The 27,915-nt window shown below is 34.4% G+C and overlaps 2 protein-coding genes across 3 annotated transcripts; both read left to right on the plus strand.

The window, feature by feature from the left end:
* Nucleotides 1-847: 847 nt before the first annotated feature.
* Nucleotides 848-11,071, plus strand: LOC130814036 (probable glutathione peroxidase 4). Its single transcript, XM_057680020.1, has 7 exons — nt 848-1,049; nt 4,325-4,444; nt 4,552-4,628; nt 4,716-4,777; nt 5,306-5,424; nt 10,520-10,687; nt 10,840-11,071. The coding sequence occupies exons 2-7, from the start codon at nt 4,391-4,393 to the stop codon at nt 10,873-10,875; spliced, it is 516 nt and encodes a 171-aa protein (XP_057536003.1). The 5' UTR covers nt 848-1,049; nt 4,325-4,390; the 3' UTR covers nt 10,876-11,071.
* Nucleotides 11,072-17,129: 6,058 nt separating this feature from the next.
* Nucleotides 17,130-27,433, plus strand: LOC130814040 (uncharacterized ATP-dependent helicase C29A10.10c-like). Of its 2 annotated transcripts, none has more exons than XM_057680024.1 (8): nt 17,130-17,352; nt 18,719-20,137; nt 20,413-20,601; nt 23,837-23,932; nt 24,012-24,174; nt 24,257-24,389; nt 24,480-26,246; nt 26,347-27,433. In XM_057680024.1, exons 2-8 carry the CDS (start codon nt 18,751-18,753, stop codon nt 26,629-26,631), a joined length of 4,020 nt encoding a protein of 1,339 aa, XP_057536007.1. In that variant the 5' UTR covers nt 17,130-17,352; nt 18,719-18,750; the 3' UTR covers nt 26,632-27,433. The 2 variants fall into 2 exon arrangements, with proteins under 2 accessions (XP_057536007.1, XP_057536005.1); XM_057680022.1 differs by having other exon boundaries at nt 18,730-20,137.
* Nucleotides 27,434-27,915: the final 482 nt, after the last annotated feature.

The raw sequence follows: 27,915 nt of genomic DNA on the forward strand, positions 1-27,915 counted from the left end.
CACAAATGCTAGACTAACCCAAAATTCTCGATAAATTTTTATGTAAATTTTGTTTATAAAATGTAGATTTTGAGACTTTAAGCTTTTTATTTTATAGTTTATTAATTATTGAAAAAACTTTTATACCCTATGATAAAAAAATCACAAAAACATACAAGTGTAAATTAGTTGTTACACTCATTGCTCTCTTCCTATTTTGACTCAAAAATTAAATTTTTAAGCGTTTGAAAAAAATGGTCAGAAATTGATATTATAAAAACAGACTAATTAATATGTTTAGTTAGTCTAGTCAATTGAGGAATTTATTTTCATCCTTCTTATGATAGTAGAAAAACAAGAATGCAAAGGTCTGTAAAGTGATGGGATTATTTAAAATAAAAGAGAAATAAAGGGTAAAGATGTATTTAATGATAAAGATCAGATTTCAAAATAAGATAAATTTACTAGGCGAATTAAAATAAAAAAAATAATTATCCTGAATAATCTCACATATTGCGCATTTATTGTGAATAACTATACTATTAATTATTTCTATATAATTTAATCTTTATATAATTTCTCGTCACATTTTAACTAATTACTGTAGGAATCTAACACCAAAAAGAAGTAACTCTAAACCAACGAAGAAGCATAAGAAGAAAGAATAAGTGAGTGTAAGGCTAGTACAACTAATAACTACCTACGTTAGCTGGTTAATATACGGCAATAATGTGTTGTCAATAAAAAATATAAAAAATTAAATTATTTAAAAATAGTCAATAATATTATATTCACGGCAAAATAGACCATATGTAAAATTATTGAAGATAATTTTGAAGGAAAATATTTTCAATAAAAAATCAGGCCAGTTGACTAAAGTCTAGAGTATTGATCACCGCCAGCTCGTAGTAGTCAACCTTAAATGTTTCCTCTATAAATTTTTTACCATACCCAATCTATCTTTCTGGTCAATTCCTATGTTCTACCTCCAACTCAAAAAGTAAGCTTCAAGCAAGATTACTAAGAATTCTTCAATTTTGACGTGATTTTTCGTTTTTCGCTAATTCCAAGTAAGTCGATTTCTTCAATTAATCAACAAGGTAGTTTAATTTTTGGAGAAATCAGTATTTAATTCTCTTATTTGTATGTGGTTTGTTGTTATTTCAATTTTATCTTTATGTGTGATTTGAATTTTATTCGAATTTAAGCTTTTATGAATTTTGTTGTTATGGTTAGAGCATACTTCAATTAGTTGAATTTAACACAGTATTCAAACATGATAAATTTGTGGGCATTGGGGTACTAAAAAAACTATGATCTTTCATGTGAAAAAGGTTAGACCTTTACAAAACTCACAAACTTATAGCAGTGTATGTTGGAATTTTTGTTCTTGGATTAGGCTTTTATAAGATTAATTTTCTGTTGAACACGGTGATTTTTCATTATACTGAAGCTGCATATGATAAAATCTTGCAAGCTGTAAGTAGTTTAGTGCTCTGACTACCCCACATCGACGAATTAAAGATGATGTGCACACCTTATAAGTCATTAGAGTACTTCCTCCTATTGCCATATGGTTTTGGGACGGTGTCTACTTAGTTTATGAAGTTTGTGCATCTCGTATTCTCGATAATATGCTGGCATTTACAATACGTCTAGTTAAATTTACAATAAGTCTAGTTAAACTTAACAGACTATCATCTTAAAAGAATAGTTGATGTTGAAAATAAGCAACCTTGAAGTATTTTAGTGGCAATAAGATAAAATGGATTATTACCCATGTATTTAACATTCTATATTGTCAAATTATCACGAATGAGTATCATTTGAAGATAGCGTGAACTTGTGAGTGTTTAAACTAAGGTAGTAGAAAAGAGCATTCCATAACCATTAACCAATGCCACTAATGGCATGTTGCAAAAGGTATGAAACAAAAGGTTTAGTGATCTAGCATGGTTAAAAAGTCCTCCACCGTAGCGTGCTTGTGTAGTTGCTGACATGCTTCAAACCACCCAATATAGTCCCTACTGAGATGGGCTGTGAGTGGTGCTACAATTTTATGTGTAATGACTAATGAGAAATTAATTTTATATATCTCATCAAACCCTAAAAGCAACACAATTTTTTGAGTTTTATTTCTAGCCAATTCAACATAGATCCTTCAGTCCTTTACTTTGGTCCATAGCTACTCCTTTTTCTTATATAATATAACCCACGTAAAACCCTTAAACTTGCAAAGCTGATACTTCCTAACGTATCATAAACCGATTTCTGGTTCATAGTGTTGTGGAATTCTGTATGGCCTCCTGCCAACTGGTTTACTCCTTAAGCATAATTGGTTTTATTTTTCCCTAACACTATGTTTGAATAATAATTTCAGAGATATAAGAAAGGGAGGGAAGGGGAAGGGAGGGAACGGAAAGAAATGGAAGGGAAATACCTATTGTTTGTATAGGAGAGAACAGAAGGGAAAGCAAGGGAGATGGGAGTTTTCCCTTTAAATTTTTCTAACTTTGGAGAGATTAGAACCTTAACAAAAAGTATCCATAAAATCCTTTCAATTCCCTCCTCCAAATCCCTTCCCTCCCATTTTGCTATCCAAACAAGAGATTTTTCCTCCCTCTAAATTCTTCCCCTTCCTTTCTCTCCATTTCCTTCCATCCAAATACACTCTTACAGGTTGCAACCTTTTTACCCTATTGTTAGATTAATGACCACTGATCACTGACCACTTTCCAACTTTGTAAACTACATATTGTTGGTTCAGTGACCAATTTCCATCACACTTTATATATTGTTAAACCCACCACTATTCGTGTTGTATTAAGTCTTGTTGTTTCACGAAAATGTGTCGTTTATTGGTTAAATATCCATGTCAAGAAACCAACTCAACCAATTACTTGAGCTAATGGTGGTAGCCCATGATATGCTATATACTAATTGGGAAATATTGTAACCCTTAAGAAATTTCTTAAAAGGTAAGATGTTTAAGTTTTAAGTGACACAGGTCATATGTATATAGTATGTATACTTTTACATTGATTGATTGATCAAGATCTTTTGTTATTATCAATGATTCATATTATCCTTCCCCATAATAAATATATAAATAACTAAAATTGGAAAATAAGTTATATATCGGTGCAATCATTAATACTCATGATCAATGTGAAAACGTTAGTGGTTAAAATTACATATTTGTGCAAGTAAAAATGACATGTGTTATGAATGGTGTGACTTGAGTGCACAATTGATGTGTGCATTCATGTGTGTCCTTGGGATGGAATCCTATGAGTGTGTTAATGTGGGTGTTTAAGTTGGTAGCTTAATGTTTGTAGTGTTTAAGTGTGATTTATATGTTGAAGTAATCATGGGAGTTATTGGTCTTGATGATGTTTAATGAAGTGCAAAAGTTTTCTTGAAGATGCTTTACTATGTTTAGTCGAGCAAAAACTGTTAGAAGGCACTCTGAAGGTCACTCGACCGAGCGAGCTCCTGGGTGGGTCGAACGAACAAACAGAATGCATCCAGTAACTGTCTGTAGCCCGCTCGATCGAGCGAACTCTCTGTTCTGGTCGAGTGGTTCCTTTGATGCGCCTAGGATGCTGTTTTTGTCTATTTTAATTTCTTGGAGCTGTTACAACTCATTCATTATTCAGCATTAAGCATGTATTAAGTGAGCAATTCTCATTGAATGTACTTAGTACTATAAATAGAGAACTCTCATACTCATCCAATATATCATCAAACACAACTCCTAAGCCAAACACGTAACCTTTGTTTTATCTCTTACTCAATTGTAATACTTCATTTGTAAGAGTGTTTTACTCCATTGAAATAATATAAACAAGAAACTACACACCACGGAGGACGTAGCCATCATTGGGTGAACCTCCTTAAATCATTGTGTCATTTTGCAAATTTTATTTTATCAAACATTTGTTAGTTCATTGAAATTGTTATCGTTCTTTAAAGTTCTTAGCATCGTATCGATCTTAGCAAATTATTTCAACATGGATGCAACTAAATAAGCATGAGCGTAGTTTGAAAGGCGAAACTAGTAACCCCTACCCATCCATTAAGAATTTCTCGACATTTTGTGACGAGAAATGTCATTAAGCGGAACAATCTACAAGCGACGGATTGAGTAAATCACAAGTCTATAATTCAGTGCTGAGCATGAATGTGATGAAACGGCAACAATTATTGCTAGAAAATTTACCACTTGTGAACTTCTTGCTCATCTTCAAATAAAGAATCATTGTAAAGTTTTATGACATATCAATTGGGTAGCCAAAACTTAATTGCCTTCTTGTGAATGAATGATTGGATTCTATGTTGGCAGCTTCCAGCTTCGCCCTTTACAGGCGAAGGAGACTTGGATTTCTTGCATCTTATCTTCTTGGCTCAAATGGGTGCTAGCAAATCTGTCCCAGAAAAATCAATCCATGAATTTACCGTGAAGGTATTTAAATTTTTTTCTTTGTATTTAATGTTTCAGAATTTATTTAGATTTGCTTCATTCCCTTGTGTAAATTCTAAATTGTCTATATAACTTGGATGGGTGAACAGGATAGCAAGGGAAAGGATGTTGATCTAAGCATGTATAAAGGGAAAGTTCTCCTGGTTGTTAATGTTGCTTCCAAATGGTATATTATTGTATATTAGTTTCCCCATTTGCTTTTTTTTTTTTTTTGTTTCTTCTAAGTTATTTTTTTTTCTGTTGGAATGAACAGCGGGTTTACCAATACCAATTATACCCAATTGACCGAGTTGTATCAAAGATACAAGGACAGAGGTAATTTTTTTGCTTGTTTGTTAGATAATTACTATGCTGAATTTACTTGCATAGTGTGCTTCTTAGGTTTTTTTAGCGTAAATGTGTGTAAGAACTAACTGCGAATTACAGTCTAAATGTTTATTTTTAGCGAATTACAGCCACCAAAATATCAAAGTTTACAGGTCCAGGCCAAAAACTAACTCCGACCACGTAACCAAAAATTCCGACTATCAAAATGGTCGAAATTCTGTGTTTTAGCTTGAACCTACAAACTTTGACACTTTGGTGGATGTAATTTGCAAATTGTAATTCGCAAAAATGTTAAACTTTAGTGCTGTAATTCGCAAATTATTCTTTTTGTAATGTAGTAAGATTTTGCGATTAGGATAAGTAAAATAAGGGTTTCTTGTGAATTGTGATGGTTATTGGACGGAAAATGGAAGGAGAAGCAAAATAATTTGGGGTTCTTTTTGTTGCAACTTTCAAGCATAAGATATTTATTATTTAATTTTTTTGGTTCAAATATTTTTTGATGTATTACCTTAGGTTTTGAAGTTTTGGCGTTTCCGTGCAACCAGTTTCTTAGGCAAGAACCTGGTTCAAGTGAAGATGCTGCAAATTTTGCATGTACAAGATTCAAAGCTGAGTACCCTATTTTTAAAAAGGTAAACATTCCTCTAATATGCACTTGTCTAAATTACCTATTTCTCTTGATAGATCAGATTTAAGTTTACGTATGATCCTGTTTGTGCTTTTCTTTCTTTCCTTCAATCGAATGCCCTGTTTTATGCTTAATGAATAACCTTAGAACCATTGAATGCTTTACTTTAATTGTACTTAAGACTTAAGAGGTAACCAATTGATAATTGAGGATGCAGTGACATTTGATATGAAGGATTAACTTCTAAGTGACTGTGTCAAGTACCTTGAACCAATCTTTACGTAACATAAATATTGAAAAATAATAAGTGTATACGAATAAGAGGGTAGCTCAACTAGTATTATACGATCATGCCTACTTCTTTAGGCTAAAGGGATCATTCTCTTAGTTTCTGAATGCACAAGGGGCACCAATGCTATTTGTCTGCATCGGCGACTCCTGTGTAAAAATTGTAAAACAGCTGGATATTTTTTGTTAAAAAGCTCTGTCGTGTTGCACATGAGGTGGGCCTTGCCGTGCATTTCACCTTGCTTTGAGTGCTCTGATATGCCTTGGTTAGGCATACATCATACCTTTTGAAACTAGATTATTCTACATGATAGCCATTTCATTTCTATTTACAAAATGATGGGAGATATCCATTTCATTTCTAAGGTGCTCTGATATGCCTTGGTTAGCCATTTCATTTTTTAGGTGCATAGGCGAGGCGGAGACCCTTGTGTGCCTGGCGCTTTTCAAAACTAAATCATATACTATGTGATTTGAACATTCATCATCATCAAGTTTTGCACCTTTTGATGCTTGTTTTCTAGTTTAACCCTTATTTTGGATTAATAATTCTGTGTCTTTCATTCAACTGTAATGGTGATTATTTATATAGGAGTTCAAAAAACTGCTTGAAACAACTGTTTCTAATAACTGCTATAATAGTTACTATGCTAAATAACCTCTATATACGAAACTGCTATACATAATCTAACACTCCCCCTCAAGTTGGGTAGTAGGGTCACCAATACCCAACTTGCATAGAACTTCTTCAAAGAACTGAGTTCCAACTGCCTTTGTAAGAGTGGCTGCTAGCTGATCCTTTGACTTAACATGTGGAAGCTTGATTACTTGGGCTTTTAATTTCTCCTTTATGAAATGTCGGTCGACTTCTATATGTTTTGTGCGATCATGTTGAACTGGGTTTTCTGAAATGTTGATAGCCGCTTGATTATCACAGTATAGCTCACAACTCCTTTTAGGAGTGAAACCCAGTTCAGTTAGTAACTTTCTCAGCCATAGAACTTCTATGATTCCCTTTGCTACACCCTTGAATTCAGCTTCTGCACTGGACATAGCAACCACCTTTTGTTTCTTACTTCTCCATATGACTAGATTTCCTCCCACCAGAGTAAAATAGCCTGAAGTTGACTTCCTGTCATCTCTATCACCTGCCCAGTCTGCATCTGTATATGCCACAAATTTAAGATGACCATTCTTCTGATATAAAACTCCCTTTCCAGGGCATCCTTTGAGGTACCTGAGAATCCGATGAACTGCGTCCATATGTTGAACCTGTGGTCTGTGCATGAATTGGCTGACTACTCCTACTGCATATGCAATATCAGGCCTTGTGAGCTAAGTAGATTAATTTCCCTACCATGCGTTGATACTGCATCCGATCAGCTAATTTCCCTCCTTCAATCATCTGTAGTCCATAGTTCATCATCATTGGTGTCTCGATGGGCTTGCAGTCCAGCATCCCTGTTTCAGTTAACAGGTCTAATACATACTTCCTTTGGCATATGAAAATTCCTTTGGTTGATCTAAGAACTTCAATCCCTAAAAAGTACTTCAGCCTACCTAGGTCTTTCATCTCAAATTCTTGAAATAGTTTTTCCTTCAGATTTGCAATTTCTTCTCTATCATCCCGGGTAATGATCATGTCATCCACATAAATTATCAGACATGTTATTCTCGCTCCTCTTCGTTTAAGAAACAAGGTGTGATCCGAATTACTTTGCCTGTAACCAAATCTCTTCATTGCAGAAGTAAATCTTCCAAACCATGCTCTAGGAGACTGTTTCAACCCATACAAAGCCTTCCTCAATCTGCACCCCTCATTTTCTAAGAACCCTGACTTAAACCCTGGTGGAGCTTCCATGTAAACTTCCTCCTGTAACTCTCCATGAAGAAAGGCAATTTTTACGTCAAATTGGTGAAGGGGCCAATCTAAGTTTGCTGCAATACTGAACAGAACTCGAATTGTATCAAGTTTAGCAACTGGGGAGAAGGTTTCTGAGTAGTCAACTCCATACGTCTGAGTGTATCCTTTTGCCACGAGTCGAGCTTTGTATCTTTCAATCGTGCCATCTTATTTGTACTTGATCGTGAACACCCATTTACATCCGACCACTTTCTTTTTATTCGGTAAGATGCATTTTTCCCATGTGCCATTCTTCTTAAGAGCATTAATCTCTTCCTCCATAGCTTTTCTCCAATGTACGGACGTTAGGGCTTCTTCGACTATGGTTGGGCTTTTGGTTGTATCTAAGGTTGCCTTAAATGCCAAGGCACTCTGTGACAAATTCCCTGATCCAAACGACTTTTCAATGGGATATCTCGAACGCTATGCTTCATACTCAGGATCATATCTTCTTGGAGGAATTCCTCGAGTGGACCGAGGAGGTAACATATATGATGCATCATGACCCCTTGTTGCAAGTGTATCTGTGGCAACTTCCTCAGTCAAAGTATCAACAATCGCATTATCATTGTTAGTGTTGCCTGCGACAACTTCCTCAGTCAAAGTATCAACAATCGCATTATCATTGTTAGTGTTGCCTGCGACAACTTCCTCAGTCAAAGTATCAACAATCACATTATCATTGTTAGTGCCTTCTGAAACAACATTATCAACAACATTATTAAGATTTTTATGGCTCACCTGATGGTCAGACAGGATTGGTAGAGGAGTGGACAAAACCTCTTGGTGAGGTGACTCTGTAGCATTGTCAACTTACTCTTTTGGGTCAAGGTTGGGCAACCCTGGACTAACTAGCCAACTGAGATCGTCATGATACTTCTCCCCCTGACGGCGAAGATGGTGATAGTAGTGCTCATTCTCGATGAACTTGCAATCCATGGTGGTGTAGACTTTTCTAGTCAAGGGATCATAGCACCGATAACCCTTCTGATTCCTACCATATCCAATAAGAACACATTTCACTGCTCTCGGTTCAAATTTGTTTTGTACCCTTGCTGGACAATGAATAAATATTGTGCACCCAAATATACGAGGAGGTAGAGTATGCGAAGAGGGTATAGAAAAGTGGGTTTGGAGGGTGGCTAAGGGTGTGTGGTATTGAAGGCTCTTTGTGGGAAGTCTAATGGTAAGGTAGTTGGCAGTAGCAATGGCTTCCGGTCAAAGATGAGTGGGAACATGAGAGTCAAGCATAATGGCGCGGGTCATCTCAAGAAGTGTGCGATTTTTCCATTCTGCCGCTCCGTTTTGTTGAGGTGTATTAGGACAAGATGTTTGATGTATGAGGCCTTTTTGTTTAAAAAATTGTTTAATGTTAGAATTAATGTATTCTCTACCATTAACGGTTCGGAGCATGCGGGGTTGGGTTTGAAATTGGGTACAGATCATATTATAGAACTCAACAAACACATGAGATACTTCAGATTTCTGTCTAAGGAAGTAAATCCAACTCATGCGGGTACTATCATCAATAAATATAACAAAGTATAAAAACCATGTAGTCATACGACGGGAGCAGGACCTCACACATCAGAATAAACCAGCATAAAGGGCATATCAACTTTATTCAAACTATTAGAATACGAGTGTTTGTGACTCTTCGCAAGAATACATGTTTCACACTTAAACTCAGTTTTTAGTCCTACAAAATTAGGAAAAAGTTTTTCTAGATACCCTACAGACGGATGTCCCAGACGTCGATGCCAAGTCCATAGTTGTCTTTCCTCTGACCCGCGAACAAGTGTCGCTTTGCCTTTCTGAGTCTCCTCTTCCAAGTAGTATAGTCCACCTCTCTCAATACCACGCCCAATAATTTTCCCTGTCTGAGCATCCTGCACAATACAACACCCGGGTTTCATGAGAGTCGTACAATCAAGATCGCTAGTAAGTTGACTCACTGACAATAATTTATGTGACAGGCCAGGTACAAATAAACAATTTTTTAAAGTGAGATTTTTTGTGAAAGAAATAGTTCCGGCTCCGCTCACTTTAATCCCTTCCCCATTAGCTGTTTTAATGATGTCTTTCCTAGGTTTGTCATGAGTCAAAAAAACATTCGGATCATATGACATTGTATCTGTGGCACCACAATCAAAAATCCAATTCCCTTCGAGATAAGATAAAGTATTAAAAAAAGAAGAAAATTGATTGGAAAGGTATGTGGCATCACGTGAGGCACGTGACCCTCCTCCCTTTATAAGGGACTTGGGCCACTGATCCACACTCCCCACTCCCCTTAACCCTACACCTTGTGCGGGGTTTCCATTCTCTTCTCTGCTTGTGCTGTTTCCATTTCCTTCTCTGTTGTTTCCATTTCCTTCTCTGAAACTTGTGATTTGCATGGCTACTCCTCGGTTCTCCCCTTCCTCCATGGATGGGGGTTCTTCTGTACTCCATCCCACTGCTGCTCTGCCAGTCCGGTTTTGATCGGAAAAACGTGCCGGTTTCCTTTCCCCTTTTTTCTTTGTGTCTGGCCACCACTTTGGGTACCCTACGAGTTTAAAACACTCGTTTCTTGTATGCCTTGTACCTCCACAGTGGGTACATTTTAGGTGAGGTTTATCATCTTCCCGCCGGTACGTCCTTTCTTTGGCCGAAAAAACTCCACCAAGCCGAAAACGGGCTCTACTATAATAATTAAAATGAAGCGGGCTATAAATGGCTCAATATGAGTCGGAAACGGGCCTTGTAAATAGCATAATTAATGTATAATTTAAATATTATAAATGACATTGTCAATGTAGATTATTAAACAAGTCTATAGGCAAACCTGTCACACTACTCATCCCCACTAAGAGTATAGGCTTGTTTAATTTAACTGGTTTCCTGTTTGCGCTTCTTATTGTAACAGGTTTGCGTCAATGGATTGAAAACAGCACCAGTGTACAAATTCCTTAAAGCAAGTAAAAGTTCTTTATTTGGTAATAGTATTAAATGGAACTTCACAAAGTTCCTTGTCGGAAAGGATGGAAAGGTCATTCAACGATATGGTACGAGGACTCCTCCTTTGTTCATTGAGGTACTTGTGCTCCCTCTCGTTTCTACAAACCCGCCTTCTTCTTTTGTTCTCATTTCCAAACTCGCGATGAACTTCAATCATCAGTTTAAACTTTCTGTTGAAGCCCCAAAATATGTTATATAATCTAACAGAACAAAATCTGTATCATGCAGGGTGATATCCAGAAGGCGTTAAACGAGGACATGTAACAGATCATTATAATTGGGTATGCTGTAATGAGTTTTCTCATCTATTGTTGTGTTATTATTAATATAAGTTTTGCCATTGTATGTAATTTAGTGCCATACTGAATAAATTTGGTAAGTGTAGATAATATTTAATGTTCTTTATGGAACTACCATATGTAAAATGTGTTAATTAATGTATGATTTCTTGTTTTGATTTGAGGATTGGCTCGAGAATCCTTACAAGCAAAGGCCAAGGGGAGAAGAAATTAATTCTTTAACAAAAGCCTCCAGACACTAGGATAACTCATGATTCTCGATATTTTCTTAGTAGTATTGTTTACATCATTTTGTTGTCTTATTGGAAATATGAACATGACTACATGAGTGTCTTGGTGAAAATCGAGTAACAAATAAAAAAAATCAATACTCATTCGGTCCTTAAGAAATAACATCTTTTTGTTAAATTTTTATTATTTGTAATTGGTAAATAAAATAAATACAAATGAATGGAAGAAATAAGTAGACGAGAGATTAAAAGAGGAAATAAATTAGTGGACGAGATTAAGAGTTAAATGTAGACTGTTTTGACTTAAAGAAATAAGTTTGTGAAACAAACTAGAATAAAAATAAAAGCAAAATTATGGGACAAAGGAATAATTTTTAGGTGATTTATGTATTTAATGGATTTATTGATTATATTGAGCTAGAAAGGACATGTTGATTTCAAAACTACAAACAAACATGTTTGAATCATGTTTGTCTTTCTATATCCTAAACTTTATTTACAAACAAACATTGTTTGTGGTTTAATGACCTTAAAAATCCAAAGGTTAACAAATTCAGGAAATTCAACTCCATCGAGCAAAAACTAATTTGATGCAATTTGACTGCGTATACATTCGATAAGGTTTCATCCTAAAACCAATTGGTGATCAGAGGAGTAGCCATCAAGCTTATATGTTAGTCAACTTCTCCCTAACTTTTCGACATGGGATCACACGTAAGTATTTTTTCCAAATGGTTTATATATCTGGAAATTCATAAATGACATCATTTGAAATGGCTTATTAAATTTTCTCGAAACTAAAACCACAAAGGATAGAAGAAAATTTGAATCTAACATAAAGTTATGTATAGGGAGAAAGCCACTCTTAGTGTGCAATGCAACTGAAGGTGAGGATAGAGTGCCCGCCTACATAAGGAAAAAGATGGAATAAAATAAGTATATTAATATCAGCTAGTCTTTTGAGAGACCGTCTTTTTGAGAGGAATATCTCAAACTCAATCCATTAAAGATTAATGCCTACTTACCGTATTCTTAATGCCTACTTACATTATCCTTAATGCTTACTTACCGTATCCTTAATGTCTACTTTCAATATTTTAAATGTCTACTTATATCATTTTTAATACCTACTTATAATATTTCTAAAAAATATAAAAAGCCGGCCCAATTAAAAATGATCTTTCAAAGAGACTGTCTCTCACAATAATTTATTAACACAGAACATGAACATTATGAAGTATTTAGTCTGTGAAAACGTGGCTCGTGAATAGGCTTATGCTCTCTTGTTATCAAATTGCTGAAATTATTTTTTCTAAAAGATTCCTAATCAATCACTTTCTAAATCACCACAGAAATCAATAATCAATCAATCATTAAATATACTAATGAAGAAACGATTTGAGACATGTATCACACTATTATTAAAAATTTTCCTGCATTTTTTCTATTATTGAGAGGGAAATTTTTGATATTTGGCTTTATATTTAGAAAAACAATTAACTCATTAAAACGTGTAATATTTGTTCATTGATTATAATTATATGTGATGATCTATAAAAATACCATATTTCCTTATATAAACCAAAAAACAATATATATGTAAATCTCTGTTTCAACCTAGATAATAAATCATCATCATATAACGAATAAGTTAACTAATCTGACTATTTTTTCAACTAAATTCTCACTCTTATCTATCATAGTTGAAGACTTTTTAAATTTTATCTGTCTCAATTATCAATATTTACTATGAGTATATGTTTTAATATTGTTGTATAATAAATTATTTATTTCATTTGATAATGATAATATCATAACAAGTACAAAGATTTAATGATTAAGTTTGTTGTAAATGAATTATTTTTATAAAATAATATCATTATTCATATCAGTAAATATTTATAGCATTTGTGTTTTATACGGGAATCTATCTAGTATAAAAATAATGATAGTAAAATAAACAAAATAAAAAGAGGTAAATTAAAATAATAAAACTCCCACCCTAGATTTGTGTTCATAAATATCCAATAAGGATTACCTGATCAAGATATATAAAAGGTAAACGAGACGAAAAGGTCTTAGTAAATAACAATGATTTGTGAAGTTAACAAATCACCCTTATGTGGTAGGATTTGATTCAAATCCTACCACATAAGATGAATAGAGTTAATTATACCCAAAAATTATGATATCAATAGAAAAGTTCTTTATGAGGACAACAAATGAAACTTCTCAAAATGACAAATGGGAAGATCGTAAAGGAACAAAACAATATTTTTAAAAGAGTATCTTTATAATTTAGGCAAATATATAATATGATGTCAATCAACATATTTGTAATTTTAGTATATAAATAATATAATAAATAATAAATCATGATCTTTGTATATTTGGCAAATTATATATGGATCATTCAAGATTATTATTGCCACAATTGTAGAATTGCATGTTGTATAAAAAGAACAAGCTTAATTAGCTAAGGTTTTTTAATTGTTTAATTTTGGTTTAAGCTGGTTTATTAAATTTTTGTAATCATTTAAATCGTAATAAAAAAGTTTTGTTGTTAAATTTAATATTTTGTATAATGCGCAGTTGCGTGCGTATCTAAAACAACCGATAAATGAATTCAATGAAATCGATAACACAACATTATTATTATTATTATTATTATTATTATTATTATTATTATTATTATTATTATTATTATTATTATTATATTATTATTATTATTATTATTATTATTATTGTTATTATTATTATTATTATTATTATTATTATTATTATTATTGGTTTTTCTAACATATGTATCTAGTGCATATGTTTAGACAATAGATTTGGTAATTATTTTAAATTTAATAGAAGATATTTTTTAAAATTGGTAAATATAATAATATTTTAGAGAATATTTTAAATGAAACTTTAAATACTTACCAATTTTATTATCTAGACGGCTAGACCTGTGCACCTAGTGTATAGGTTAAAAAACCTTATTATTATTATTATTATTATTATTATTATTATTATTGTTGTTGTTGTTGTTGTAGTATTATTTGAAAATATTTAGGAAAAAAAAAATCAATATAAATCTAATGCATATTATTATTTACTATCATAATAAAAATTTTGTATTTGTCATAACATTTGAGAATTAGACTTAATACATATCTAGAAATAAATGCATATTATTATTTGTTATCCTAAAATATGATTTTGTATTTGTCCTAATCCTAACATTCTTTCCTTGTATCGTCAATATCCTATTCCAATATCAAGCACTTTCAATAAAAAAAATGTTTAACACTTCATGAACTTACGACCAGCAACTAAGAGTAGTTCGAAAACCACCCGATTTCATTTTTCATGTGTTTAAATTACATTAAATTAAAGTATGATTTGCCATGTTACATTAATATTTACAACTCATTTTGTATGAAACTCTCTTACTATGAGACAATTTCGTATAATTAATTTATTTTTCTAATTAATCATTTAAAAAATATAAGTGATCACTTTAATACATTAAATATATATGAGTCAATGTAATATAAAGATGATCTTATATAAAAATTTGTTTTTATTTTTATCATACCTTTATCCATGCTATGAAAATAATTTACATTCATGACTAATTTAGGTAAATTATTGATTATTTATAATAATAATAATAATAATAATAATAATAATAATAATAATAATAATAAATAAGGGAATTCCACTGGTAATCCTGAGGTTTTGGGTTTTTCACGTGGTAACTAAAACTTTTTAAAAATCCACACGGTAATTCTAGGTTTGCCAAATTATTCCATCATAACGTTTTTGCAACAAAAATTAGCAAACGTTAATGTCGAAGCTTGAAGGCTGCCCTACCCCTATTTATATGACTAACCATTACAAATTTCATCAGTTTCAACCTTTTTCCCCAAATCATAAACCTTAACTCTACCTTTTTTCTTCCAACCTACATTTTGAGGGGAAAATGTAATTTGGTTTAAAGAAGGTAGAGTTACGGGTTTATGATTTGGGGAAAAGGTTGAAACTGATAAAATTTATAATGATTAGTCACATAAATTAGGATACAGTAGCCTTCAAGCATCGAAATTAACGTTTGCTAATGTTTTTGGTGCAAAAGGGTCACGGCGAAACAATTTGACAAACTTAAGGGTAACCACGTCGAATTTTAAAGAGTTTTAGTTATCCCACAGAAAACCCAAAACCTTAAAATTACCACATGGAATTTCCCTAATAATAATAATAATAATAATAATAATAATAATAAATATAAATGATCATATCACAGTATCACACAAGTAAAATTTGCCCTCTTGCTCTAGAAACTCTTTTCAGTATCGCGTAAACATCAAGTTTAAAAGAACAGAGAAATATTTGTAATTTTCAAGTATTTGTAATCAAATTAATTATAATAATATTTGTTGGTTATATTTAGAGATATTTACGGCCCGTTTGGTACATGGTATTAGAGGGCGGTAATGGTAATAAAATTAAGTAATAAAAAATTTGGTTGTTTGGATGTCTTTAATGGTAATAGATGGTAATGAAATTACCAAAAAGGGCCATTTTTATTACCATCAAACAACCTGGTATTAGGCTGTAATGGTAATGAAGTATTACTGTGGTAATTAAAATAAGGTAATGTTATTTCGAGCTGAAGAAAAAAAATAGTGAAGAAAAAAAGGTAATGTATGTAATTATCCAAAAAAATATTATTATTAAAAAAAAGAATTCTTAGATAGAATAATTTAGATACAATAATGCTTTTAGATACAAATATACAATAATGAAACTAAGAGTCATTGCCATTTTTTATTACTAACAACCAAATGCAATCAATTGAATATTATCTTCCATTACCATTCTTTAGTCATGCACACCAAACAAAAGAATTTTCATTACCAATTTCATATCCATTCCTTTATTACTATTGCCATTACAATATTTCATTCCCATCAACCAAACGGACCGTTAGAGTAATTCTCAAGTATTGATATACCTTGGATAAATATTGAGTGAGAAATCAATGAACAAATCTGTTTGTTCATGTTAAGTTGTGCATTATTGTTCATATTTGAACATACTTCATCTTCAGGAATGCATACCGCTTTGTATTTGTCGTGTGATTCATGGTATCTCTAAGTGTAATCACTAAAATCCCGAAACACCGTACAAAAGAATTAACACTTACGGAAAGTTTTTATTTGAGCGTCTTGAACCGGTATCTAAAGTTTATATTTGTCATTTGATAAATCCTATAATTCATGATAGATCGTGCGGTTGTTCGTGATCGAAACATATAAATTACGAAAAGACATTCTACTTCCCAATGATGATGCTTTTGTGATTACATATTGTAATTACATGTATACAAAATTACAAATATACATTATATTTGTATCAGCTATAAATATTATGGATATGATAGGCATAATAGTTTAAATAACACTTTTAAGCATTGTTTTTAGGATATAACAACTATTTATAAGTTCCAAAACCAAAAATAGAGTTGCAAAATTTTCTGATCTTAACTTTTTCTTGACCAATTAAATTTTAATAGTTACCAACCACAACTTTCTCCAAAAATTAATATTTTATACATACAGTAAAAAATCTAAGAGTTACAGTACTCACACCTAACAATCAACAGAGTGTAAATATAGTTATGAACACAACTACCTTATACCACACATGTTTATACTCTCTCTGTCCTACTCAATTTGCATCATTTGTCATTTTGGTCCATCTCAATTAATTTGTATTATTTCTATTTTTGGACAATTCACACCACTTTTTTTAAATATTATTTATATATATTAATTCTCTTTTAATTTCATTCACATAATTCATTTTTTTCTTCTCTTTGACTTATTTTCTAAATGAGACAAAGGGGTATATAATTTTAATATCTTTTTTATTATCCAAATTGTATACTCCAATCCTCTATATATATTCCTAACCATTTGAGGTTTTTGATAGGAGAAAATACCGTTCCACCCCAAAAACCTAAGGCATTGTCTCACGCGAGCATTCCCCACCAGATCTCTATTTCCTTCTCTTCCTCGCTTTCTATCCCCTGCTCTCTTGATCTCTACTTCCGACGATTTCTACCTTCAATTTCTTCTTTTCCGATTCCAATTTTTTTTCTCCGGTGCCGTAGAATTTGATTCCGGTTCACTACTTCATTGTTTCCGTCACTGAAGGTTTGTTCTAGTTAGTTTATTTCTCAATTTGATTGATTACTTTATTGAGGTCATGACATTAGGTTTTGGTTGATTCTTTTTGTTTGTTATTGCGTTGATTTTGTTGTGAGTAATTTCGATTTGATTTTGTGGTTAATGGAAGATTTATTGTTTTTGGAAGTTGTAGATCATAGATTGATGGGGAGATGAAAAATAAGGGCTGGTTGGTGTATAACTACAAGGGAAAGGAAAAGAGAGGAAGAGAAGATTATTAGTTTGATTGTCATTGATTTGTCTACTGATACTTGTACTATGCTGATAATGTAATTTATCAACTTGTACCTTTTTCGTTAATTGCATTGACTTTGTTCATGATTTATCAAACCTGTCATTTTTTTGCCTATATTTATTTAAGGTATGGTTTGGCGTTGGCATCTTCTCTTATCTCTTCGTTTTGGTTTTCTTCTTTACCCCCTCAAATTTAGGAATTATCGCCCTTGTTTTCTCTTTGATCACTGTACTAGGGGTTTGTGACTTTCTCTTCAATTGTTTTTTTTCTTTCTTTGATTAGTTATTTTAATTTGTGAGTAGAACTCTGATCAATTTACTGAATTTTGATGTGGTGGAAGTGAAAGTTGGTGGGTTCTTAAGTTTGACTGATGTGATATTTCTTTCCTGGATATCAAGATTCATTGTTCTTTTGGTATGATATTACTTTTGTGGTATTTTTAGTCGAATTGTATTTATATGGTGTACCAAATTTTTAATTAAGTTTTTATGGATGATCAAAGGCCTAAACGAAACTTGTCGTGGGTTTTTCTGGGGTTATGATATGCAGATCCTTTAAGTTTGGCTGTGCTGCAAAGTGTGAGTGTACTGGTTCTTCATTGAAATTGTTTTTGGTTTAAGAATGCATCACTCAAATTTTAGTGCATTCTTTTCCAGTATCTTGTTATGCTCTATTTCCGAATTACGTTTTCTTCTATCTATTTGACTTGTGACTGCCGTGTTCATTAATATGCTCCACCTCTGTATGGTTCATGAGGTGGTGCTTTGAAGTGTTTGGTCTTTAGGAATTTTGTTTTCTGTCATAGTCCTGTTTTCCCAATTTTTTTCTTTATTTTTGAGGGGATTTTTGGTGGGGATAATAAGGTGTATTAAATAACTTCTCCGACTGACGTAATTAATCTACATTTTACCATTTTAGTCGATGCATTTTTCTTTAAAATATCCAAATAAGAATCGACTGTCATACGATGTCTATTGCTTTATTGAAATTAGTTTTTTTCAACAGCACTTATTTTTGTAACTCCTTTGAAATTGTTTTCACTTTTGATAAGTTGGTATATTTGTGTCTATTTTAATTAGTACTTTTCTAAATTAAAAGTTGTGCTGCAGGTTTATGAATTTATGTGAGAAATGGGATCCCGTGGGAGGCTGTGGTTTGACCTTAATGAAGCCCCCTTGGATGATGATGATGAGATTGATGGTTCATCTGGTGTCCAGCCTCAAAAAGTTATTCCGGCTCTGAATTCCCAACCGTCTGATGTTGTCTCATCAATCGGTTCATCCAGCATTGTAAATAACAATGCCTTTTCTCATGCTTCTTCTGTTTCCGGTTTCCAGCCTTTTGTTCGAATAAAGGCTTCTTCTAGCTTAGATAGAAAAGGTGACGAGAAAAAGGCAAGGGATCAATCCTCTGAGATTATGTCATTGCCTGAAGCAAGCAAAAATGGTAGAAAAGGGGTGACTTTGATGAGTTCGGGCTCTATAAATATTCAGGTTACGGAAAAAGAAGAAGGAGAATGGTCTGATGGGGATTTTTCTGGTCCCCATGCAAGCCAAAAGGTGGAAGAAAAGTCATCCTCCAGTGGCAACAAAGCCTTAAATGAGCTTGGAGTTGCAGCATCTTCTGGTGTAGCAGCAAATGTTACTCCTGCTGTGTTGTCCTCGAAGAGGACTTCCCGTGATTCTAGTCCTGCTGATCCTCAGAAATGTCAAGATAATTATTCTTTAATTAGATCAGATGCTGTTCCACCAGATGAGGTAAAATGCGGGACCCACATTAATTTGAATGGAAATGCTGAACGTAATTTGTCCATTGAAACTCAGGGAGATTCAGAGCCAGTTCCTAAACACAAGGAAATCAAAGGAGTTGAAGCGAACCATGCTTTAAAATGTGCTAATTCTCTTGGTAAACACAAGCTTGATGATCAGAAAGAAGCAATGCTGGGTAAAAAGCGGAGCCGAAAAACGATGTTTCTAAATATAGAAGATGCTAAGCAAGCTGGTGCAGTTAAGTCTTCAACTCCCAAAAGGCAGAATGTTCCTATTCCTACCCCTAGCAGTGCTCGTATAGTCAAGGGGACCCGAAATTTGAGGTTGCTTGGTGACCGTAATGGAGAAAAGAAAAATGAGCATGCTATCAAGGATCAGAATCAGGCTGACTTGTTATGTGACGAGGAAAGTAATTCCATGGAACCTGTTGATCGTAAACCTGAATCCAACAGCAATAATGCAGGGCTTTTAGCAAGGCCTAGGAGACAAAATAGTTTGACAGATCTGTCTGCTGAGGGAAACGTTAGGCATAATTTAAGGAAACAGCCGACAGATTCGAGGCAATTCAAGGATCCTCAGACCCAATCAAGAAAGCCAGCTTCAAGTAGTCATGGCTCAGTTGATGTAAAACTAGTCAACAAGAAAAATCCTCCAAAGCGGCAAAATGTGACCAATCAACAATATCAAGATACATCAGTGGAGCGTCTCTTGCGGGAGGTGACTAGTGATAAGTTTTGGCATAATCCAGGTATAATGTTACCTTATTGAGTTTTCTATCCATATTTTGACTATAGACTTTTCTTGAAACTTTTATTCTTGAAAATTTTCCACTATCCCGAAAAGGAGGAAAATTGTTGTCGTATTTAGAGGTAAATGGCATATGGGCAAGTTTATATGTATACAAAATCCTATATCCCAATGGTCAATTGATTTGTTTATGGTGCTCTGGCCTCTTTCTTGTTTGATGGTCTAATATATTGCTTCACTTCTTTACTCTTTGATCTGTTTCTTTTCTTTGTGCAGAGGAATCTGAGCTTCAATGTGTCCCTGGTCGGTTTGAATCTGTAGAAGAGTATATCAGAGTATTTGAGCCTTTGCTTTTTGAAGAATGTCGAGCACAGCTGTACAGCACATGGGAGGAATTAAATGAAGCATCTTCTAGAGATGCACATATAATGGTCCGTGTGAAATCTGTTGAAAGACGAGAAAGAGGTAATATGGATATTTTTATTTTGATGGAAGAAGAATGTGTTATAATTTTGTGCTGGTTTTTTGATTTTTTTCACTATGCTTGCAGCCTGTTAATATATTGAAGTAGGCCTTTTTAATGCTGACTTCATATGGGTTCTTTCTTTTGGACGTTACTTGTACACATTCGTTTACACCACATACTTATGTCGGCATGCCAATCACGAATTGATTTATGGGTTAGATAATAGATAATGCAAGTTGTATTCCAGCATGGCTTTATGTGTTATCTGTTGGCCATGTTGGACCGATGGTACTCCAATTTTGGAACCAAGCGTCTATGGGTTTGAGGCGAAAATCCAGATAGTTCTTTCATTTTATTTTTTTATTATTTGGTTCTCATAACTTTATACGAAGAGGTGAATTTTTCTCTTGTAATTTCAATGCTTTTCCATAAAGCTGATGGTCTTTTTTTTTACCACCATACTGTCATATTTGTGTTTTGAGCTATGTTCGAATTTTAAAAACTTCTTAAAATTGTTGTTCTACCTTTGTTCATTTAGCATTTGGGTTGCTGTGAATGGATTGAGCTTTCTCACTTGCATAACACCAATTGAACTAGTCAAAATGAACGAGCCATTTAGGAAAAGCAAGAAGCTTTAGAAGATAGAATTTATGACACGTGATATTAGATGAGAGTTTCTTTACCATTTACGCAATAAAAAACAATTTTATCTTGATATTCTTGGCCTCTTGTATGACGATTGGGAAAAAGTTCTTCAATTTTATTCCATGATAAGTATGAGGTTTTTTAAAGTTATAAGAGAGTTCATAATAACATGTTTGTGAACATTCATGGGTTTGTCATAAAACAGTGAGTTTGGCTCATTAACGAGCTTATACATTTATTTAATAATTGTTAGATCTTGTGAAATTATGATCACTAGAAACCATAGCGTAGTGCGAAAATGCAGTAATGGTCGCGGACGCGCAATGATGTGCTAACAAGGGTGTTGTGATTACTGTAACCCCTAAATATCGGATGAAAGCATGAGATATCTCTTGATATAGCCCAAAATGCGGTGTTTTAATATCTTTACTACGCAGGTGATATAGGTTCGTTTTTCGAAAACCTTTACAATGAGGCCATTTCGATGCGACCTTGTTTACACTATGTATCATAGTCCTCTCTTGGTAAATAAGACAATATTATTGTATTAGTTGCAATTTCGATCATGATGATTCGGTAACAGGCATAATAAGTGTAAAAATGTGGTAACGGTCGCAATCGCAGTAACAAAACGGTGATGGGTAACGAGAGTGATGCGGTTATCGTAACGCCTAAATATAGGTCAAAACCATAAGATATCCCTTGATACGGCCTAAAATGCGGTATTTTACACCTTTACGACGCGGGGAATATGGGTTCATTTATTTTGAAAATCTTTACAACGCGACCGATGCGATGCATCCTTATTTTTACACTATGGTAACATGTTAATGTGGTGGTTGTATAGGAAATATTTTGCCAAAAACCATGTGTGATCTCTTGAGCCGGCCTAAAACATTTTTTCTTACACCTTTACGATGCAATTAGTATTGGTTTAATAGTTGATACCTTTGAAAACCTTTACGACTCATGCTATGATGTGGCCTTGTTTTTGTAGTATGGTCTTGGCTCCCATTGTACCTACACATGTACACGTTAACTAAATTTCCCTGAAAGCCATGGTGCCCTTCCCCTTGCTTTGGTCAATGTGCCAACCTACATTACAAGAAGCCCAACATAAAATAAGCTTAGGGTGCCATTTTAATTTAGTTGGTGAAGTATGCATACTACAACACCTTACTATATAATAATTTTGTTTGACGGCCTTAATATAAAGTTACCATATCTGGTGGTTTTACTTTTACTAATAAATGACCTAGTGATTTTTGAATCCGATGATGCTTCAGAATGTAAATGTTCATCTAGAGCTAATTAGAAGGCAGTCATCATTTTTGTAAATATTCACCGAATAAATGTTGCACTTGGTTGTTGCCACACCTATTGAGGAAGGCAAGAGAGTTAGGAAGAGAAGATGATCGTTGCTTTTTGGTGAGAGTGATTGTGAGGACTTGTGTACCATAGAAAGCATGTACATAGTTTGGACATTCCAATTGATATGTGTAACATTTATTTTAAGATGGAGGTATTAGTCTATTAAAGGAAATATTCAATTATTTTTTCTTGAAATGACCTTATAACTGGATTGGGTAATTATCAACTTCTAGTTTATGATAATATTAATTTAATACGCGTTTATCCTTTAATAAAATTTAGCATAGCATCCGTGCCTTTCAAAATTATCATTTCACACACTCACATTTGTGTTCACGAGTCTGAAGTCCGTGGTGACATTCGTTACTCACTTTCTATTTTAATGAATTTTTAGGGCACTGTTTCCTTAAAATTTTTTCACGATGTTGGGTAATTATTGAAAACTTATCTATGGTTAGGCATGGTGATAATTGTTAGGTTCAAACACGGTTTTGTTCACGGTCTCGATAATGGTTAATGCCAGTAAATTCAAAGACCTTTATAATATGGTTGCAATATAATCATGCGGCCTTATTTGTGCTTTGTGGTCAAGTTGTCTTGGATTTCGGCACAAGTGAAATGCATCAGGACTCAAAATTTTGGAACATGGACATTCTTTTATTGTGCCAAAATAGACACGATGCAAGGAAACATCATGTATGAAATGACATATTATTTCTAATCGTTGCCCGAGCTTTTCACATAGCAAATTTATACCTTAATTTAGGTATATATGTTTCCAATATCTTGTGAAATTATGATAACGGATAACTAGATTGAATCTCATTTTTGAGCATTTCTCATATTTTTTTGCTACCAAGGGTCAATTGGAAATAATCTTTTTGTTAATTTTATCATAACAAGAGTTAGGTTGCGTACATCCGACCCTATCAAACCCCATCCTAGGTGGGAGCCACTTGACGGCATTGGATTAATGGAATGTTGTCTCACATTTTTTTGCCTTTATTTGTTTCTCATTTATTTCCCTAAATATGTGGTCCTTAATTTTTAGAGGTGTCTTGAAGTTGAAGATTGCGTAGCCATGTCAAGGTGTTGATTGTTTGACTTGGGTGTTTAAGACGAAGAAGTACGGAAATATAATACAAACTCGCTGATCCCATACTGTGAATACCTCACTTGCATGAGCTTTAATTTCTTTCTTTTGCTTCTGGGTGCTAGGATGGTACGATGTGATAGTTCTTCCTTCAAATGATATAAAATGGACCTTCAAAGAGGGTGATGTTGCGGTTCTTTCCTCTTCGAGGCCTGGTTCAGGTTTGTGACAAAACTGTATCTGAGGGATTGGTTTGTTAGCAGATATGTTGTTAATATATTTATCTGGTTTTTGGAGCAGTTAGATCTAGGAGAAGTAGTATTTCTTCTGCTGAAGAATATGAAGAACCTGAAGGGAGTGCGCGTACTGTTGGTACTGTCAGAAGACATATCCCTCTAGACGTTCGTGATCCTCTGGGAGCAATACTTCATTTTTATGTTGGGGATTCTTATGATACAAATAGGTCAGCTAAAAGATGTATATTTTCTATTCTTGTTTGGTACTCCTGTTTGTACATAGTATTAATAATCTGTTTTTTTGCTCAGTACTGCTGATAACGATCATATATTGAAGAAGCTTCAGCCTAGAAGTATCTGGTACCTAAGTGTCCTGGGCTCTCTGGCAACAACGCAACGTGAGTATGTGGCATTGCACGCCTTTCGTCGGCTAAGTGTACAGGTAACATTTGGATTTGTCTTTTGTTTTATGCTTGTGTTTTTTGTCTACTCAGTGTTTATCATTAACATAGTCTGCATTTGTTATGAATAGATGCAAAATGCAATCCTTAAGCCAAGTGCTGAGCACTTTCCCAAATACGAGGAACAGACTCCAGCCATCCCTGAATGCTTTACTCCAAAATTTTTTGACCATCTTCATAGGACTTTCAATAATCCTCAGCTATCAGCAATCCAGTGGGCTGCCATGCACACAGCAGCCGGGACTAGTAATGGAGCCACTAAAAGACAAGATCCTTGGCCGTTTACTTTAGTTCAAGGTCCTCCAGGTACGGGAAAGACCCATACAGTCTGGGGAATGCTGAATGTGATTCATCTAGTTCAGTATCAGCACTACTATACTGCACTGCTAAAAAAATTGGCACCAGAAAGTTATAAGCAAAATAATGATAGAAATGCCGACAGTACTTCGTCGGGATCTATTGACGAGGTTCTACGAAGCATGGATGAGAACCTATTTCGCACGTTACCAAAACTTTGTCCAAAACCTAGAATGCTGGTATGTGCTCCATCTAATGCTGCAACAGATGAGTTGCTTGCACGTGTCCTTGATCGTGGATTCATTGATGGAGAGATGAAGGTTTATAAGCCTGATGTAGCACGTGTTGGTGTTGATACGCAGTCACGAGCTGCACAAGCTGTCTCTGTTGAGCGTAGAACTGAGTTGCTTTTACTTAAAACTCGTGATGAGGTTTTTTCATGGTTGCAAAACCTGAAAACCCGTGAAAATCAGCTGACTCGTCAAATGACTACTCTTCAAATGCAACTTACTTCTGCAGCAGCAGCTGGCCGCTCCCAAGGTTCTGTTGGAGTGGATCCCGATGTTCTCATGGCTCGGGACCAGAATCGGGATGCTTTGTTGCAAACTCTTGCTGCAGTAATTGAGGATAGAGATAAAGTTTTAGTTGAGATGGCTCGTCTTCTCGTTTTGGAGGGGAAATTTCGTCCTGGCAGTAGCTTTAATTTAGAAGATGCACGTGCCAATTTAGAAACAAGTTTTGCTAATGAGGCTGAGATTGTTTTTACCACACTCTCCAGTAGTGGTCGTAAGTTGTTTTCGCGTCTTACGCATGGCTTTGATATGGTTGTGATTGATGAGGCAGCTCAAGCCAGTGAAGTGGGTATTCTTCCTCCACTCTCACTTGGTGCAGCCCGTTGTGTTCTTGTTGGTGATCCTCAGCAGCTTCCTGCGACGGTTATCAGCAAGGCAGCAGGAACTTTGTTTTACAGCAGAAGCCTTTTTGAGAGATTTCAGCAAGCTGGCTGTCCAACAATGCTATTATCCGTCCAGTATAGAATGCATCCAAAAATCCGGGATTTTCCTTCAAGGTACTTCTACCAGGGACGACTTACAGACAGTGAAAGCGTTCTAAGCCTGCCTGATGAGAAATACCACCAAGATCCTTTACTTCGACCATACCTTTTTTATGATATAACTCATGGTCGAGAATCACATAGGGGTGGCTCAGTTTCCTATCAGAATATACACGAAGCTCAATTTTGTCTTCGTTTGTATGAGCATCTACATAAAACAGCAAAGGCATTGGGATTGGATAAAGTTACTGTGGGTATAATTACACCTTATAAGCTGCAGCTAAAATGTCTGCAACGTGAGTTTGAGGATGTCCTTAATTCTGAAGAAGGAAAAGATCTTTACATAAATACTGTGGATGCTTTTCAGGGGCAGGAACGTGATGTCATTATTATGTCCTGTGTTCGTGCCTCAAATCATGGGGTTGGCTTTGTTGCTGATATTAGACGAATGAATGTTGCACTTACTCGAGCAAGAAGGGGCCTTTGGGTATGGTTACAAATATCTTATGAATTATTATTCATTCTTGTTTAGTAGTGAGGATTGTTTATTCATCTTAGTGTGATCTGTTTTTCTTATTGCTTGACAGGTTATGGGGAATGCTAATGCTTTGATGCAGTCTGATGACTGGGCAGCTTTGATTACTGATGCAAAAGCTCGAAACTGTTACATGGATATGGATTCTCTTCCCAAGGATTTTGTGATAACCAAAGTCCCACATCACAATTCCTTTCCTAATAAATTTTCCTCCGGTTCTAGGGGCTTACGCCCAGGTGGTCCGCGACCAAGGTTGTTTAATACGCACGCAGAATCTAAGCCTAGGCCCGTTGTGGATGAAGACAAACCAAAGCATTTCTCAACTCGCAAGGACTAAGAATCTGAATCGCTTTTGATAATGATGACAGATTATTTATCATCTTTCACTAGCAGGAGTCTCTGCTGCAAAAGAACAGGCCATGTTATGTACTTGCTGTCACTTCTGTTGGACATTCTAGAGACTTAAGTTGACAGCAAGTTGTTCTTGAACGAACCTTATTGAGAAGATTAATTAAAGCTCAACAATACCTGATTCATCGTGTGGCGTGAAAGTAGTTTCAAGTTCAACAGCCCTTTACCTGCATGGATGTTTCAGTGCTTCGTATGGCTTTGAAACTTTGCTACACGGCAGGTTTTTTGCTTTGGCAGAACTGGTGGATGCTTTGTTAAACATCTCCTATTACTTTAAACTTGATCTATGTGCGATTTGAAAGAAAGGCGAAATTTCGAGAAGACACAATTGACTTGCTGTGTTGTGGAGCAGCAAGTTTTGGCCAAATCAAAGTCTAGGCCTGGAGTCATTTCAACTTCGAATTTGGTGGCTTGAAGCGCTCGGTACCATATGCTGGCTTCGAGTTTTCCGCTGCCAACAGGCACAGCTTGCTGCAATTGCATTTTGTGGATGCTATGCACTTTTTTGGAACGTGCATGGGCATTTCGACTGTATGCTGAAGTATTCAGATCCACAAGGAATTTACTTTTTGTTATTTTAAATTTGTTTTTCCCCCAAAAGAAATTTATAGATAGAGTTACATGATTTGTACAAGAAAATTCTACTAGTTAACAGGCATAAAGGATGCTTGTAGAACAATTTTGTACATACACAATTTAGCAATAGAGGAAGAATTCTTTCTTTTGCACCTTTTGTGTTCATCAGAGTTCCAATCATAATAAAGGGTCTGTGGACCTTTTATATATATATATATATATATATATATATATATATATATATATATATATATATATATATATGTTATTCACGTTTTTTATTTGGAGATTTTTAGATATAATCTCTTAAAAGGATCTTGCTAATAGATGCCCTTGGGCGTTCATTAACAAGGATAAAATCAATTCTAAACAGTAAATCATACTCCCTCCGATCTTATGAATAAGTCCCATTTCCTTATTTGGCAAAACCTTTGAATTAGTCCCATTTCTATTTTTGGCAATCCTTTTTTACTTAAATACACTTAGTTCACACAAGTAGTTACGAATATACCCCCATATACCTTACTTACCCAACTACCCTTCACTACTTATCCTTCACTACTTACCCTTTACTATTTACCCTTTTTAATAGACCCCACACAATCTTTAACATCCGTGCCCAAGCAAATGGGAC

This window comes from Amaranthus tricolor, chromosome 5, assembly GCF_026212465.1.
Source record: "Amaranthus tricolor cultivar Red isolate AtriRed21 chromosome 5, ASM2621246v1, whole genome shotgun sequence".
NCBI lineage: Eukaryota > Viridiplantae > Streptophyta > Magnoliopsida > Caryophyllales > Amaranthaceae > Amaranthus > Amaranthus tricolor.